Below are 16,558 nucleotides of genomic sequence, written 5' to 3'. Positions count from 1 at the left end.
AGGTCCTTTTCAACTCTAAGACAAATGACAAATCTCTAATAAATCTAGCACAGGATTTAAGCTAAAGATCACAAATTTTTGCAGCTCATATCACGAAGGGCTAATCTCACTAATAAATAAAGAACGTCTAGAAATCAATATCTCTTTCACAAGAGAACTCAAACCCACACTGAGATAGCCCCTTTTCACTGATTAGACTGGCAAATATCCAAAAGTTTGACAGCATGCATTTTTTTCAAGTTTACTTAAAAGGAGTCAAACCCACATGCTGTCTATAATAATAACAGTTATTGTTGTTATTCCTATTACTATCACTACTACATATTATTCACTGTAAATTGTTAAACTCTAAAAATCTAATCTGGAGTTATTACAGCTTGCCTTACAATACCCATTTAACACAATGTCTGCAGCAGTATAAAAGCAGAGTTGCTGGATTCCTAAGTGCGACTTCTTCTCAGGCTTGAGGGCAGACGTTTAGGATCTTGAATACATTGGTGTGCTAACCATACCGTGTCATAGATGTATATTTTATACTTCTACCTTGCTGGAAGGATGTTACAGAAAATAATGAGGCAATATTTATAAATCACTCAGAATTCCCAATAAGAAATACTTTTATACTAAGGGATTTTTGTATATATGTTATATACACACACACATATATTACATTAGCTAAATCCTGAATTGATAATCTGGAAACAAGAAATCTACTTTCAGTTTTACTACAGATTTATCAAGATATTTTCTGCATCTTTGTTTCAAAATCTATTTTTAAAAAGGGATCTTCTCAAATTGTCTCATGATTTCTAAGGAAGATGAGGAGGAATTAGTTACAGGAATCCCCTGCAATTTATGGAACAACTGTTCTAGAAAGCTCTAAGGACTGGGAGATAAGAGGATGAGTGTCCTTCTTCAGCTCTCTTTTCACACTGGCTCAGGCATCTCCCCACCAGAGAGGCCTGGGAGTGGGAGACAGTACACAGCAGAGAAGTGCCCAGAAACACACCTTTCTTTCCTTTACTTCTTCCCAATGTCCAAGGGAGTGGCTACAGGGGACAACAAGGGGCTACATGGAGAGAGAGGCTCAACTTCTTGGTCTTCCCGTTAGTCTGAATGTCTTAATTTGGGAGCAAAGAAACATATAGCCCCTACATTATCTAGCTTCCATTCCAATCCATCTCCATTCACCTTTATACTCCTTTATTTCTGTAGGTAGGACTTCTGCCATGAAGCAAAGTAAAAATCATCACCATAATGAGTTCAGTGGGCATACAAAATACATTAAAAACAAAAATTATAAACCTTTAAACTATGAGTGCTTATATACTTAAGTAACATGAATGATACTAGTCAGTATAATTTTTCACGAATAGAATATATTTGAATAGATTTGCAACATGTTTTACAGTAATTATTTTCATCTTTAGTCTTCATAAAAATCTTCAGGAAAGGATAAGAATTATTCTCACCATATTAGCACACCACTGATATCACCTTCACCAAGGGATAATTTTGAAATGTCCAGTTTCTTGGAATTAAGCTAGAGAGAACGAACTACTTGTGATTTAAAATTACTAAATTCATTCAACAACTCAAATTGAGATATCTTCTCATAATGCAGCTGCAATGCTAATTAATTTGAAATCATTCTATGAACTGTACATCTCTACCAAAAAGAGTACAAATGCAAAAAGACTATTATTCACCATAGCATCACTACTTACTAGTAAACAAACATGTCAGCTCACTGATTCAAACAGCTCACTGTCAGGAGAAGCCAAATTTCCAAATTTTGGAGGAGTTCTAACTCATTATATATTTATTATCATCATTATATATTTATTATCTGGTGCTGGTTTCCTTAACTTTATCTGATGGCATTACAAAGGTTTAGGAGGCTTAATCTCTCAAAGCCTTATTAAAACAAAAGCCTATTACTCTATCTCATTATTTGAAGTCACAGTGTATCTAATGACTTTTCTTTTCCATGTACCGGTCACCTGGCCATTCACGATGTGTAAACTTCATTATCTTCTGTCAGACTGACTCATGGTGTGTGTGTGGCAGGAGCCTAGAAACAGTTTTGGTGTGGTATACGTTTCCTAACTGTCAAAGCACTACCCATGAGGGGAAAGAGACTAGCCAACCAAATTAGATATTAGATTAATTGCATATAAGAAATCATGTAACAATATCTATTTAATATACCATTACAGGACAAATGCATAGAACTGGTTTAAAGTAACTAGTGTGATTTTTTTCTTAATTTCAGAAGGATTAAGGTCAAAGATCCAATCCACTGATTTGCTGACAAGAATTTTAACTATATTTTTTCCATAGTGCTTGAAACAATACTTTTTAAAAAAAATTTCATGTCCTAAGAGAAAGCTATCGACATGGAAATGGAAAGAAAAGTCTCAGATTAGCTCCTGACTGAATCCTGGAAGCTGAGAAAGTATGTGTTTTATTTATTTGCTTAATGAACATTTGTATAAAGCCTATTATAGGCCAGACACTTCTAAATATATTATAAATATTAGCTTATTAATCCTCATAATTACTCTATAAAGTAAGCACTACTATTGTCCCCATTTTGCAGATGGGCAAACAGGCGCAGAGAAGTTAAGCGACTTACTCCAAGTCATACAAGTAGTCAGTGGTGGAAGCAGGATTTAAACCCAGACAGTTTGTGCCCTGACCACTGACGACTGCCCCCCACAGAATGGTGTCTCTCTTCAGGAATACCAGTGACATTTGGCTGCTTTAGGCAGTTATTATTCAATAACTGCGGACATTTCCAGGGAGATAGAAGGATGAAAACAAAGGCAAACAATATATTGTCCCCATAAAGTATATCTAGGGTACTTTTATCATTCATCTGAATAGAGTGCTACCATACCATGTCCCAAGGTTCCTTTCACTGAGATCATACATTTTTTCCCAAAAAAAAATGTTATATAATATACTACAATTTGCATTTCCACTTAATATATCAAGGACAGTTTTCTATTTCAGAACATCCAGACCTACCTCATTCTTTTAAAATGCTACACAGCACTAGGGTATATGGAAGCCAACAGATATGGTTAAATAGCCTACTGATTTCTCCCAGTTTTTATAATTGAGTTTCTTCTGCTTTTTTTTCCTGGTCTCATTCCAGTAACCTGATTTTTAGTCCCACCCTTTTCAGTCCTGTTCTTCAAAGACTGAAGCCCAGGCTCAATGCTCCCTAGTGGGTACCAGTACAGCCTGCCTGGACTTCTGAGCATCCTAAGCCTGAGATTTTTAGTTACTGTGCTCCCCCTTTCTTTGTCTCAAACTCCCTTTTGCAATGGCCTACCACGTGCTTTACTGCCCGAGCACCTCTTTGGTCTCTGGACTGGATCTTACACACTCCACTTCATTCATCCACACCTGAACCTGGACCAGTTGCAGTGGCTGTGTCTCTCTTTCCCAATTCTGGCTCCTGCCCACCTGCCTTGCTCTGCTAGAAGGAATTAGCTCTGCCTGGCCAGATCCCAAGAAGTGACAAATCAAACTCAATCAATAGGTGGTAATTAAACTTCTACCTCAAAAGCCCAGAAGAGGCTGTCAATGGGATTTCTCAGTGGATCCCTGCCACTAAGAAAGGATGCAGTTTTATGTTTAGTTTTAAAATTTGAACTCTCTCCAATAGATTCTTAGAGAAAACGATAAAGAGTGAACAAAAGCAAAAATAAGAGTTGTTTTAAGGGGAAAATGGCAATGAGGGCAAAAGACAATCTAGGGAGAACTTGGCATTTCTGAAATCAAAACGTCTATTACTAAGTGGATCGTGACTATCTTTGTTTCTAGGTAAGCTGAATAGAAACACTAACTGAATGATGTAGGTCATCTTCAAATCTAATCTGCTCTCTTGTTTTTCCCTTCAGTCTAGAATTTTTAATTAAGCCATTCAGAAGATATAATATTAGAGAATGACACCAACTGAGGGGAACAGGGTGAAGAGTGAGGGCTGAGGATGACTTCAGTAAGAGGCTGTAAGTGTGAAAAGTGTTGCTTTCATTCATGGATTTCTACTATATTTTTTTTAGGAATGCACTAATATGAATACGATTTTCTCCCCCACATCCAATCCACATCACTGGCCCAAATAATTATTCCTCTAAGTAATGTGAGATTGAAGAAAACATTTCTCCTGTTAAATAAGAACTATGCTGCTTATGACATTAGCACATATGCTCTCACTTTAAAAATAAGTGGCTGTTGAATTAATCACTTAAGTGTATCTAATAAACTGTGGAAGAGTATTATCCTGCTGGAAAATTCTCACCCCTCACTCTCACACCACTGGAGATTTCCAGTTAGGTCTAAAGACCAGCAATAACCACAGATATTCAGATGGTCAGGAGAGTTTCTGGTTGACCTAAGGTGAAAGCTATTGCCAAGGAAAAGCAAATGGAACATAGTTTAGTATATTCTGCCTCTTTCACAGTCTGAACAAGACAACTGAAGAGTAAGACATTTCATGCAGTTTGCTCAATGATAACTTTTTAAAGATCTGATTACCAGATCTTCACCCAACTGGTGTGCTGATTGGGTTACCAAGCTCCCAGCCCTGAGCTACTTTGTCTGTTTACCCCAGTTTGCCATTCAATTATTATTACTTTCTATGCATTCCATGATGCGGAAAACGTTGGGAAGCCCTGAATTAATCTTTGTCAATTGGGCTATCTAGGTTTTACCTGGACATAGCCCATATTATCATATGGTGTCTTTGAAGAACGACCTAGTTTCAGCTAGAAAAGATCTCAGATCACCTCTTACCAAATGGGACTCCTCCCAATGTAAGTTCCAAGGGATATTAAGAGATGTTAGTTTAATCAGGAGAGGGACAATTTGAGAAATACTGGGTTAAAGTTAAGCAGGTTTTTTAGTGCAGGATGTCTCAGAAGCTTCTACATGCTGAATACACTGTGACTCTCCAGAAGGGGAGGGTAATATACAATTTATGTTTACTTCAGCGTGGAGCCCTTAGAATACCTTTCTTTTCAATTGTGGTAAAATACACATAACAAAAACTTATCATCTTACCCATTTTTAAGTGTACAGTTCGGTGATATTAAGTATGTTCACACTGTTGTGCAACCAATCTACAGAACTTTTCATCTTGCAAAACTGAAACTCTATACCCATTAAACCACAACTCTCCATTTCCCCCTCCTTCCAGGCCCTGGCAACCACCCTTAGAATATCTTTCTGTTTTGTTTTTAGTGCTGTCGAGTGGATTCCAATTCGTAGCGACCCTATGTGGTTCCCTAACTGGGAAATGAACCCAGGCCACAGAGTTCACTGCCAAATCTGAACTACTAGACCACCAGGAATATCTTTAGCAATAATTCACAAAACACACTTTGGAAAACGCTACTTTATCTCTTAGAGTTCACCCACTCATTTTATATGTGAGAAAATGGGCCTAAAGATGTTAAGTAATTTGTCCAACATCACAAGTTAATATTGAGCCAGGTCTAGAACTCAGACTGCTGGACTTTCAGTCTGACCTCTTTTCACAACACTAAGAGCAGACAGCTAAAATATGCAAATATTATCCAAATTCTACCACCATATGCTCTGAAAATACCTGGTATCTACCAGGTCCATTTTAAATAAAGGACTATTTGGTAAAAGAACTTTCCCCAAAGTCACACTAAGTTCGTGATTCTCCAAACTAGGGTGTACCTAACATCAGGAAGCCCCAATTTAAACATGCCATACCTTCCTGGAGCATCAATTTTACTTGATTAAATGATAATTTGAAATTTGATATCAAGATAATCATGGATATATCGCAAAGGCCAGGTGCAAAATTAACCTAATTTAAAAAGACTCAAGGGAGTCCTGGTTCAGCAGTGAGCTACTTTAACCTGTAGCCTCAGCTGCTGAGGGCATCCACTTCCATATCTGCCTCCAGGGCATCTGACAGAGAAACACGACAAGTGGTGCATGGAGGGGAACAGCCTAAAACCTATAGTAGGACCCAGTTCAGAAGGGGCACCCTGGAAACCCATGAACCAAACTGTGCTTCCACATGCACCAGGAGGGTTCATGTCAATTCTGATGCTCTTAAGTAACTGTGTCTTTCAATGAGCATCCAAAGGTTCCAGAGAAGGAACAAGCTGGAGGGTCTTCCAGCAAGGATAATCAGCCAAAAGAACACAAAAAGGAGTGATACTGTCTATCGCTAAGACATCAAGTTTAGGAGGAAACAGGGGAGTTAGAAGCAGAGAAGAAGGGTTGAATTACATATCAAGTTCCTATTTGGAAGGCCACAGTGGGATGGCATTTAAATTCCAGTAGCTACTTCCTCTTTCTGCAAATTCTAAATCTATAAAACTGAAAATAGTTATACTGTATGCCCATTCATTTGTGCAATGTACTTATTAAAATTCAACTATACCGAATGACATTATAAGAGTGAAAATGAAAAATATTTTTCCCCTTTCTTCTGAAAATTATCCGAAGAGGGAAGGGACAATCTTTTCAAAAATAATTCTGCAGAGGCAGGAAGAATAAGCTATTTTCTTTGAGATCTCGAAGTTTTTAGCTTTCATCCACATGTTATTGCCAACATTCTAAGCTTTAGAAATTACTAGTAGATTTTCAAATATAAAATATATTGTGATAATATCCTTGCCTTTATTTTAGCTGTGCCTAAGCAGCTGGCTTAAGGGAGCTGGCAATCCAAGAGCAAAATGTAGCAAAATGAAGCCAAGCACCTCCTTGACTGGCATCACATGACTGGGCAAGATCAGCTTCAGTTCCACTTGGCGTTTCCTTTTAGCCTGGCTGAAAAGATCCGTTCTCAGAATATCTGCATCAGTATGTTAATCCTGGCACTAGGTTCTGGGTATTCACTCTTCCCTCAGCTGCTCTTTGCTTCACATTGTCTAAAATCATGGTTCCCCACACCAAAATGAAAAGCAAAATGGTACATTAGTCAAAGACACAGAGAATGAGCACCATGTAAGGTGAGAGGCATGTGCAATGAATATTAATGTAACCCAAGCAATTATAATCATTACAATGAGAGCTGGCACACGTTAGTTACTAACCACACAGAAAAGGCTACAGTCCACCTTGGTCAAGTTAGGAAGCTTGGCTTTAGTTACTCAGAGGAGACCTTCACTAGAAAAACTGGATTTCCAACTCTCCAAGACAGCCAATTATTTTCAGCAGCATTGCTAAATTCTCAAAATAAATTTGAATTTGCATTAATTGAAGACACACAACATATTGCAGATAGGAGGTAGTAAAGTAAAAAAACACAGGATGAAGCAGTTTGAGAGAAAATTAAAATCATTCTTAGCAGTTGCTGGTTAATCTATAAACAACCGACTCTAACAATATTTCAGTAAGTGGGATAAAATAGTAATAGTGATAAAAACAACTTAGTACTGGATTGGAACCACTACCTACCCTGAGGCATAGAAAGAAAATCCTTTTCTAAAAGGAAAGAACAGTAAAAAAGGAAAAGGAAGAAAGAAAAAGATATTTACTATGCTTAAAATATGCATTTACAGTAGAATAGTAATTTACTTAAATGAGACCAGCATCCTAAAATGTGAACCCTACAATAATATATAATGTTCCCTTTTACTCTTTACAGCATAAATGAGATTTCCAAACAGGTCTAAACTATATAATGTACTAAATCTTTCTATATAGATTTAAAAACAAAACAAAAATAATTTGTAAGCATGAAATAGAGGACAAAGCAGCTTTACCAGCTTCAATACTCCATACACCGTATCCCAGCTCAGCCAACATCATATCAATAAACACGTGTTGGATGCTGAATGAAATGTCACTGTGTAGAATTTGAGGGAATTTAAGAGAATTTATTGGAAGCCTCCTTGCTAATACAGTTGAGGAAAAGTACAAGAAATAGGTAATTGCTGAATTATCTGTTACGGGTCTGACAGGGTCTCTCTTTGATCAAACTTTAATCAGGGTCCTCCGAAGCCTCTTGCCAACTAGGCTTCGAGTTTTGGACCTGCATGTCTGCCTTTGTATCACTCAATTTAGCAAGCATTCTGTTAAAGTAGGATTAGCCAGAATCCCCCACCCTCGATATCTGATCTCCCTCAATATCTGACCAAATTCCTCATCCTCCACCATCCCCCAAGTGACATCTGATCACCCTGGCCTGCCTTCAGCAAGAACCCAGTTAGGTCAGTTTAGCAAAGAATTACCCTACCCTCTTAGTAATTTTCCACCCACCAGCTCTCCCCCTACCCCTACCCTGCTCCTTGGCTATAAATTCCCACTTTTCTTTGTTGTATTAAGAATTGGGCCCAGATCTATATTGAGGTCTCTTCCTTCCTATTGCAATAGTTCTGAATAAAATGTTTTACTACTTTAACTACTATCCAGCTCTAGTTTTCTTTGACAGGTCTTACTCACTGTGCCATTCTGGGGAACAGTTTGGCAATTCTTCAAAATTTTAAACATAAGAGTTACCACAAGACTCAGCAATTCCACCTTAGGTATATACCCACGAAAATGGAAAACATACGTCCTTTTTTGTTTTGTACAGAATTGTTTTGTACAGAATTTTTTGTACAGAAATGTACAATTCACAGCAGTATTATTCATAAAGCCAAAGCAACCTAAATCCCCATTCAAATGATGAACAGATAAATAAAATGTGGTATATCCATACAATAGAATAATACTCATCAATAGAAAGGAGTGGAGCTCCGATATATGCCACAACATGGACGGACCTTGAAAACATTATGCAAAATGAAAGCAGCCAGTCACAAAAGGCCATATGTTGTATGATTCCATTATATGAAATTTCCAGAATAAGAAAATCAATAGAGACAGAAAGTTGGTTAGTGGTTTCCAGGCGTTTGGGGGAGGGGGAAATGAGAAGTGACTGCTAATGGGTACAGAGTTTCATTTTGGGGTGATGTAAATGTTCTAAAATTAGATAGTGATGATGGTTGCACAACTCTAAATATACTATGAAGTACTGAATTACATATTTTTAAAGGGTAGATTTTACTGTATGTGAATTATATTTCACTAAAGTTGTTATAAAAAACAAGTCATTGCCACAGGTTTGTTTGTTCAATACATATTTGTTGAGGGCCTACTATGTGCCAGGCACTGGGAATAAAGCAATCCACAGACATGGTCCCTGACCTCCCAGAGTTTAGTCTTGTGGAGGAAAGCTGGGTTTAAATCTTGGCTCACTACTTCCTGTAATCTGGGAAAGTATCCTACCTCTCCATCTATTCTCCATTCCACTGGCACATTGGAAGGGCTCCCTAGATCTTAGTTATTATTTTTAAGTGAATATAAAGGCAAATTATAAATGCCAGGAGAGAGAAAAAATATAAATACACTAGGAGGGCTTAGATGGGGAGGCTGGAGAAGGTATCTCTTCAGGAAATGACATTTGGGCTGAAATCTAAGGATCAGTTGAAGACAGAAAAAACTTAAAGAACAGCAGACAAAGGACAGTATGAGTACAAAAGTCTTGAGGCAAGGCGGAGCCTGGAGCATTCCAGGAACTGTGTGGTTAGAGGACACTAAGTAAGTGAGCGAAAGATAAGCAAGAGTCAGAATGTGCTGGGTCTTGTAGACCAAAATAAATATTTTGGATTTTATTCCAAGTACAACAGAAAATCACTGAAGGCTTTTAAGCAGAAGGATGACATGATCCAAATCACATTTCAAAAAGATCAGTGGCTGCTGTGAGGGGGAAGAGCATGCAGTCAGAGGGCTACTGCTGTGTTCTAGGGGAAAGATAATGGTGACTTGGATTACACTGTGGTAGAGATCCCAATAACCTTGACTGGGCTGAGACACAGAAATGCAAACAAGGATTTGCAGCAGAATCCCTTCCCTTCTGTCCTACATACGCAGCCTGCACTGCAAAGAACACAAAAGGGAGAGTGAACACGATGTAGAAGAAAGTGGACTACACCAGCCTTGAATCAAAAAGCTCTCAAATTCCGAGTTCTACTCCCAACTAGCTATGGAATCTTGGCAAATTCTTCCTCCTTGAGTCTCAGTTCCTTATAAGTATAATAAGAAAAATGGCTCTACCTCACAGGATTACTCTAAGACTTCATTGACTTAATACACGTGAAAGTGCCTGCAGAGTATCAAGCAGTGTGCTCCATAATGCTAGTCAACTTAAGAGATATGCTCAAAACAAAACAAAATCCAGATTGTGATTGCATAGTTACTTGTTCCTCTTTAAGGCCCAGTGATTTTTTGTTTTGTTTTGTTGGAATGAGCTTGTGTTAAGCTTCTTCAATATACTCTGGCCTGTACAGAACCCAGCAGGGATCCATCTACCTCTGGTCCACGGCACTTACTTTTTGAGAAACCCTTAGAGTTGCTGCAGATAACAGTCCTCTTCCATAGACACATCTCTGTGGAGCGAAAGGTAATTAAAGAAAAAGAACCCCAGGTCAGGGAATGTATTGACCTGGAGAAAAGTGGTAAACATTTTGCTATGTAACAGGTTTATGAAGCAACCAATATGAGGATTGATTTTAGGAGATACTATGGCAAAGTTTATAACAAAATTATCCTGTTTATGTTTAAACTTCTGCTGAAATTAATAAATTATACCCCACCTGCAGGTGAAAAACACACTACTTTTGGTCTTGCCACTGCTGAAGACACCACTGTACACATTAGAGTCCCACCTTTCCTGAAGCACATTTGTAGTAAGGTACACTTGGGACTTTTCTCAAGTTAATTAAATGGATGTGAAAAGAGCAAATTCTTAGACTTTTCTGGAAGCCCCTGACAGAAACCTATAGGGAAGTAGTTTTTTAATTACCTTGATATTTCATTAATGTTTTTGCTGACTTTTTATAATAATTATATCACATTTCTTCTTAAAATTTTTCTAAGAAAGTATTAACTAAAGGAAAAGCAAAGGGATATGTGTTTATTTACCAGTACACTGAGTCAGATGATGAAAAAGAAAATAACCTTTCCCATGTATATTGTCCCATAAACTTTTTTCTTCAACAGAAAAAGACAGATTTTATTTTATAGTTTAATAAAATGCCATATTAAAAAGCCAAAGGTAGCAAAACAAAAAAACCTTTAAATGAATGCCTTGTTATGTTGTCATAGCTATTATTAATTATTGAATAAATATGAGGAAATCTAATTATTTCCCTGAATAGGGATTTAATGCTCTGAAAATTATTGTACTTCAAATCTTATACACAGACACTGATAAAGATTAATATAAATAATACCTTTGGGAAATTGCTATAAATGGCACACAATTGGCATAAAATTATATCCCCTGGGTGAAGGAGACACTGGAGGATAACAATATCACAAGTATTTTCCAAATTACTGTGTGTTTTTAAAACTCTAGCTTCCCTTAAAGAAGCAAATAAACTGTTTCTATAGAAAAAGAGAAGAAACAAAAAGAGCAGCACATACAATTATTTTATACAAATGTAAATATAAAAATCTTTTTCCATTGCCTCTCAACTGAAGGAAACACAATGAATGAAAACAAAGCTTCATCATTCTGAAAACCTTTTATCTTTGCCCTGGGCTTAAAGCAAAAAAACAAGAATGAAACTGTATTTCATGATTTACGTAAAATCATCAATCATATTATAAAAAGAACCTTATCACCCAGATTTTCCTTCTAATTTAATTCTGCCTAGCACCTCGAAAGAGAACAGAGTGAAATTCAAAAACAAAAACCAAAGCAAACAAACCAAAAAAGCAACTACTTACGAATCAATTTCCAGTTTTTATTTTGATTGTGATACCTTTCCATGTATAGTACAATGCCCCTATCACAGTGTGCTAAAAAGTCAGTATTTTAAAATATCATTAGATGGTACCGGCCCAGAGGCATAGTGGTTAAGTTGCCAAGCTCTGCTTTGGCGTCCCGTAGTTCACAGGTTCAGACCTCAAGTGCAAACTTACACTTCGCTCATCAAGCCATGCTGTGGTGGCATCCCACATACAAAACAGAGGGAGATTTGGCACAGATGTTAGCTCAGGGCCAATCTTCCTCCAAAAAAAAAATATGTGTATATATATATATATATATCTCATTATATATAGATTAATGAGAGAGTCTCGGCAAAAGTCAAAACCAAAGGATTTCTTAACTTTCTCTTTTCTTCTTCTTGAAAGATGTAAAAAACTAAAAGAAAACTGCCAGCATTTTGTGCTCCACTCTATCTCACTGTCTATGTGGGAGAGGAAGGCACCAATTATTATAACTGAAGTGACAGAACTAATCCATTATTTTGGCACAGAATAGATAGATTAGGTTGCTCATAAACAGTGCTGGCCAAGCTCAAGACACACCATTTCTTCCTTTGTCTCTCATCCTGAAAGTCTATCCAATGTCTGATATACAGAGTACATAAACATTCACTTTTTCCCTACAAAGGACCTAAATTTAATTTACTTTACCTATGATAAATTAGCATAATTATATCTTTTGAAGAGATCTCAAAAATTTATTGTATCCTTGAAAATTTAGCATATATAAAATATATTAACATTCTAGAAAAGCAAAAGAGAATAATTAAACACATGAACTGCTACTGTTGCTTACCATTCTAATAGAAAGCTAACTCAGTGAAATACATTCCACAGATTGCTATGAAAGTATGATTAAATTTCTTATCACAATGAGCAAAAGACTAACAAGCTATCACCTTTAATTAACCAATATTGATTCTGATCGCCATGGTAGCACATGTACAACTAGAATGAGCTCTCTGCTTGAAGGTTTAAAAAGTATAAGATAGAGTCCCTATTGGCAAGATTACCTACCATCTATGCACTGAATTATGTTCTCCTAAAATTCATATGTTGAAGCCCTAACTCCAATGTGATGGTATTTTGAGATGGGGCCTTTGGGAGGTAATTAGGTTTACAGAGCTCAGGAGAGTGAAGCCCTCATTATGAGATTAGTGCCCTCATAAAAAGAGACATCAGACATCTTTCTCTCCCTCTCTGCCATGTAAGGATACAGCAAGAAGGTAATTGTCTCCAGGACAGGAAGAGAGCCCTCACCAGGGAAGTAAATTGCCCAGCATTTTGATCTTGGAATTCCCAGCCTCCAGAACTGTGAGAAATAAATTTCTGTTGTTTAAGGCACCTAGCCTATGGCATTTTGTTATGGCAGCCCAAGATGACTAATACTCCACCAAATCAGCGACGAACAAGGTACCCTTTTGAATAGAGGACAAACCAGAAATATAATCTGAAAACATGCTTGGATTCTTAAGCTTTGTTGTACATATTAATTTACCAAGTGACAACTAGTGTAACTACTGTTTATTTTCTTTTTCTGGCATATCAACAGCTACAAATTTCCTTTCAATGTCAGTGTCACCCTCCAGTACCCACTTCTATGTAATCCTCCACCTTTGCTATGCCTATGAATCCAGACCTGCCATTTACAAGTACTACTTCAACTTATATTCTATCTCTGTACCTTTATAGATATAAAATTCAAACTCTCTGACTAATGTTTTCTAGAACATAGAGCATTTACATCTAAATTTTTTTTATCACTCTATCTGGGATTCAAATCATTGACATTGTTCTTTGGACATCTAATTATTTTCTACGATAAATCATTCACATCAAATTACTTGTAAAAAGCATCATAAGTTATTTCTACTACCCTCACTCTCCTGCCCCACAAAAGTTGCAGAAAGTAAAGTTCAAATAAATTTCAGCAAGCTGGCCAGTGAAAAAGCTAGGCTAATGGGGCTTGAATCTTGTGAAACCTGCCCTCCCTGCTTCCCCTGTTAGTGAAGGAGTCTTTAGAGCTGAATTGCATGAGTGAGACTAGGAAAAAAGCCAAATGGTCAATCTGATTCCCTACCACCCACTCACTTCAGGGACCTGAAACTCTGTGTCCTAGAGTTTCAATTCCGTGAAACTTATAATTGGCTTCACAAGGGCAGGAATTAGATTTCTTTTCCTACTTATTTATGGGAAAGGCAATATTACATTAAACATTATCATAATTATTTTAAAACATCCTGTAAAACTATCATTTTAATAGAATTACTTTCATTATTGCCTATTAGCTTCTACATATACTTACTATTGTTGAAATCATACTGTGGCTTCTATTCTATTGAACATTACACCTTAAATGTATTTCCCAAGTATTTAGTCTTCAGATTTTTCACTGTAATGATTTGATGAGATTCTATCATGTTGATAGAGCATCACTAATATATAAGCTCCCTTCCAATAAACATGAGGTTATTTTCAATCATTTGCTATTGCAGGAAACAAAAGAATCTGATTATTATGAGCATACATATTTCCTTGGGATAGATTCCTACAGATGGAATTACTAGGCCAAAGGATTTAAGCAATTTTCTTACCGTTCCTATGGTATGCCTTTTTTTTTTTTCAAGAGGGGCTGTGCAAATTTAACTGCAAATTTGCCAACATGAGATGTTCTCTTTTGTGATGGGAGGGGGGATTACTTCAATAATTATAAAATATCTATGTGCTATAAATTCAAGCAATATTTTTGGTCATGAATTATCATAAACATTTTTTCATGTTCACTTTACTAACTATATTCCCCTTTGTGTAAATTATCTGTTTTGTCCACTAATCTATAAAAGTTTCAATGTTTAGAGGATAAAAATGAACCAGCAATTTATACTTTTTAGATATTCTTTTTCAGTCATGTTGGTGAAACTCTATTTTCCAACTTTGCTATTGTCCTCTTAGAAACCTCTATCATCGAGCATACATTTTAAATATTTTTCAAATGTATCTCTTTCTTTATTTTTTCGATTCCTTTAAAACTAAAAAATATCTCCTTTCACAGTTCTCTTATATATTCTCTTCTATTGTCTTTTGGTCTTTCTAGAACATGATTTTTTTCATTAATTTCATTAATTCATCAAGTTCACTAATTTATTTCAAATTTATATTGATCTATGGTAAAAGAGGTTTATGTAACCACTTTTTAAAAAAAACTGCTATTCAGCTTCCCAACACCACTGTAACCCTTCCTTTTTTTGAAGAAAACATATTATATTGTTTATATAATGTTGAATCTATTTCTAGACTCAAGTATTTTTCCATAGATCTGTGTTTATACTTTTTTTTTAATCATTATTACTCATTGCTTTTATTTTGGAAAGTTCTTTGAGAAGCTCTCAGTTTATTTTTCCATTAGATCATCCTTTCAAGATCTTCCCCCAAAATCCCAGAATGATTTTGGCTGAAATGATACCATATGCATAAATTAACCTTGAAAGGTCAGGGGTTGTATTTACAAACTAAAATGCTGCACACACTTAGAAAGAATGCTTTGGCTTCCTAATACTTGTTTTTAGTTTCTCTCAGGATGAAGAAGCTTCATGCCCATTTCTTGGGACTGCTGAATATAACAAGTTCTCCGTATTTCTACTTCCACACCCAGCCTTTACTTAGTTCAGAACATATCTCAAGGCCCACCGTGTCTCCCAGCTACAGAACACCTGGAAAGAAGCAAGATTTTCCACTCAGCCAGAATCATGAAAGAGGTAGAGGGAAATATTCCAGGACTGTAATTAGAAACCTTTCCCTTATACAATGGTGGTGCAGTCATGAGTTATCTATATTCTGCTTGCTTTGTTTGCATTTCCTCCTTCAACTGATTCCATAGCTTTCAGGTCCATTTTGACCTCCATTATCCATAGGCACTTCCTCTTTGACCAGCCAGTGTCTATCCCCACTTAAGGTCTGGCTCTACTGGACCTGTCCTCCCCTGTCCAGGATGCTTGGCTACCCCTAGACCTTCACACCAAAGGATCCCACTGCACATGCATCAACTGGTTACACTGATTAAGCAGATGTGAAATTTCAAAACTAAATTTTAATACTTAATCAAACAAATCCTGAAAATCAGTGGAAGCCTACATCCCTGGGTCAGAAATAAATTAAAATATAACTAACAATTAGTTGGTATATATGAATTTGATTCAATATCAAGAGTACAATCCACAGTACTTCTGACCAGAGGCACCAATTCTATGAAATGAAGTGTCTGAGGGATGACATAATTCCCAATTCCAGAATAAGTCTAGATCTATATGTCTAAAATTAGCAGGAATTTTATATACATACATACATCTGTCAGAAGTACTACACATACACACATACACACACAGACGAATGAAACTTTGCCATGATTTGTGTTCATTCTAGCATGTGTTAGACAGGCAAAGAAACATTTCTAGATTTGAATATTCTTCCTCTTTTTCCTCTAAATAATAATCTATTTAAGAGCAGAAATTATATTTGCTTTTTTTTCATAACATCACACAGCAGTGGTAAAAATATGGCCAATCAATTGGCTTAAAAGCAGAGTTAAAATTTTTCTGTATTGTAATTTCTCATAAAATATAGGATAAATATGAAAATGGAATTTATAATTCTTAAGAATTTCTATTTTTTGATAGTTGGCTCCCTCTTAAGAATTATGATATTCAATTTGACCATAATGAAGCAAGAAATCAAACCAAAT

The 16,558-nt window shown here is 36.4% G+C and overlaps 1 protein-coding gene across 17 annotated transcripts in view; it reads right to left on the bottom strand.

Annotated features, from left to right (window-relative positions):
• ST7 (suppression of tumorigenicity 7) overlaps window positions 1-16,558 on the bottom strand; it is a 250,563-nt gene that overhangs the window by 132,275 nt on the left and 101,730 nt on the right. Inside the window, exon 1 of one of the 17 annotated variants that reach the window (XM_070512276.1) lies at window positions 10,377-10,446. The exons of the other annotated variants lie outside the window; for them this stretch is intronic. Within the exon in view, the coding sequence (XP_070368377.1) occupies window positions 10,377-10,431 (55 nt within the window). The 5' untranslated portion in view covers window positions 10,432-10,446. Of the gene's footprint in view, window positions 1-10,376; window positions 10,447-16,558 lie in introns of those variants that run through there. 17 annotated transcript variants of the gene reach the window in all.

The sequence above is a fragment of the Equus asinus genome, chromosome 1 (genome assembly GCF_041296235.1).
Source record: "Equus asinus isolate D_3611 breed Donkey chromosome 1, EquAss-T2T_v2, whole genome shotgun sequence".
Lineage (NCBI taxonomy): Eukaryota > Metazoa > Chordata > Mammalia > Perissodactyla > Equidae > Equus > Equus asinus.
The sequence above is the reverse complement of the archived record's forward strand: the minus strand, read 5'-3'. Positions and strand labels throughout refer to the sequence as shown.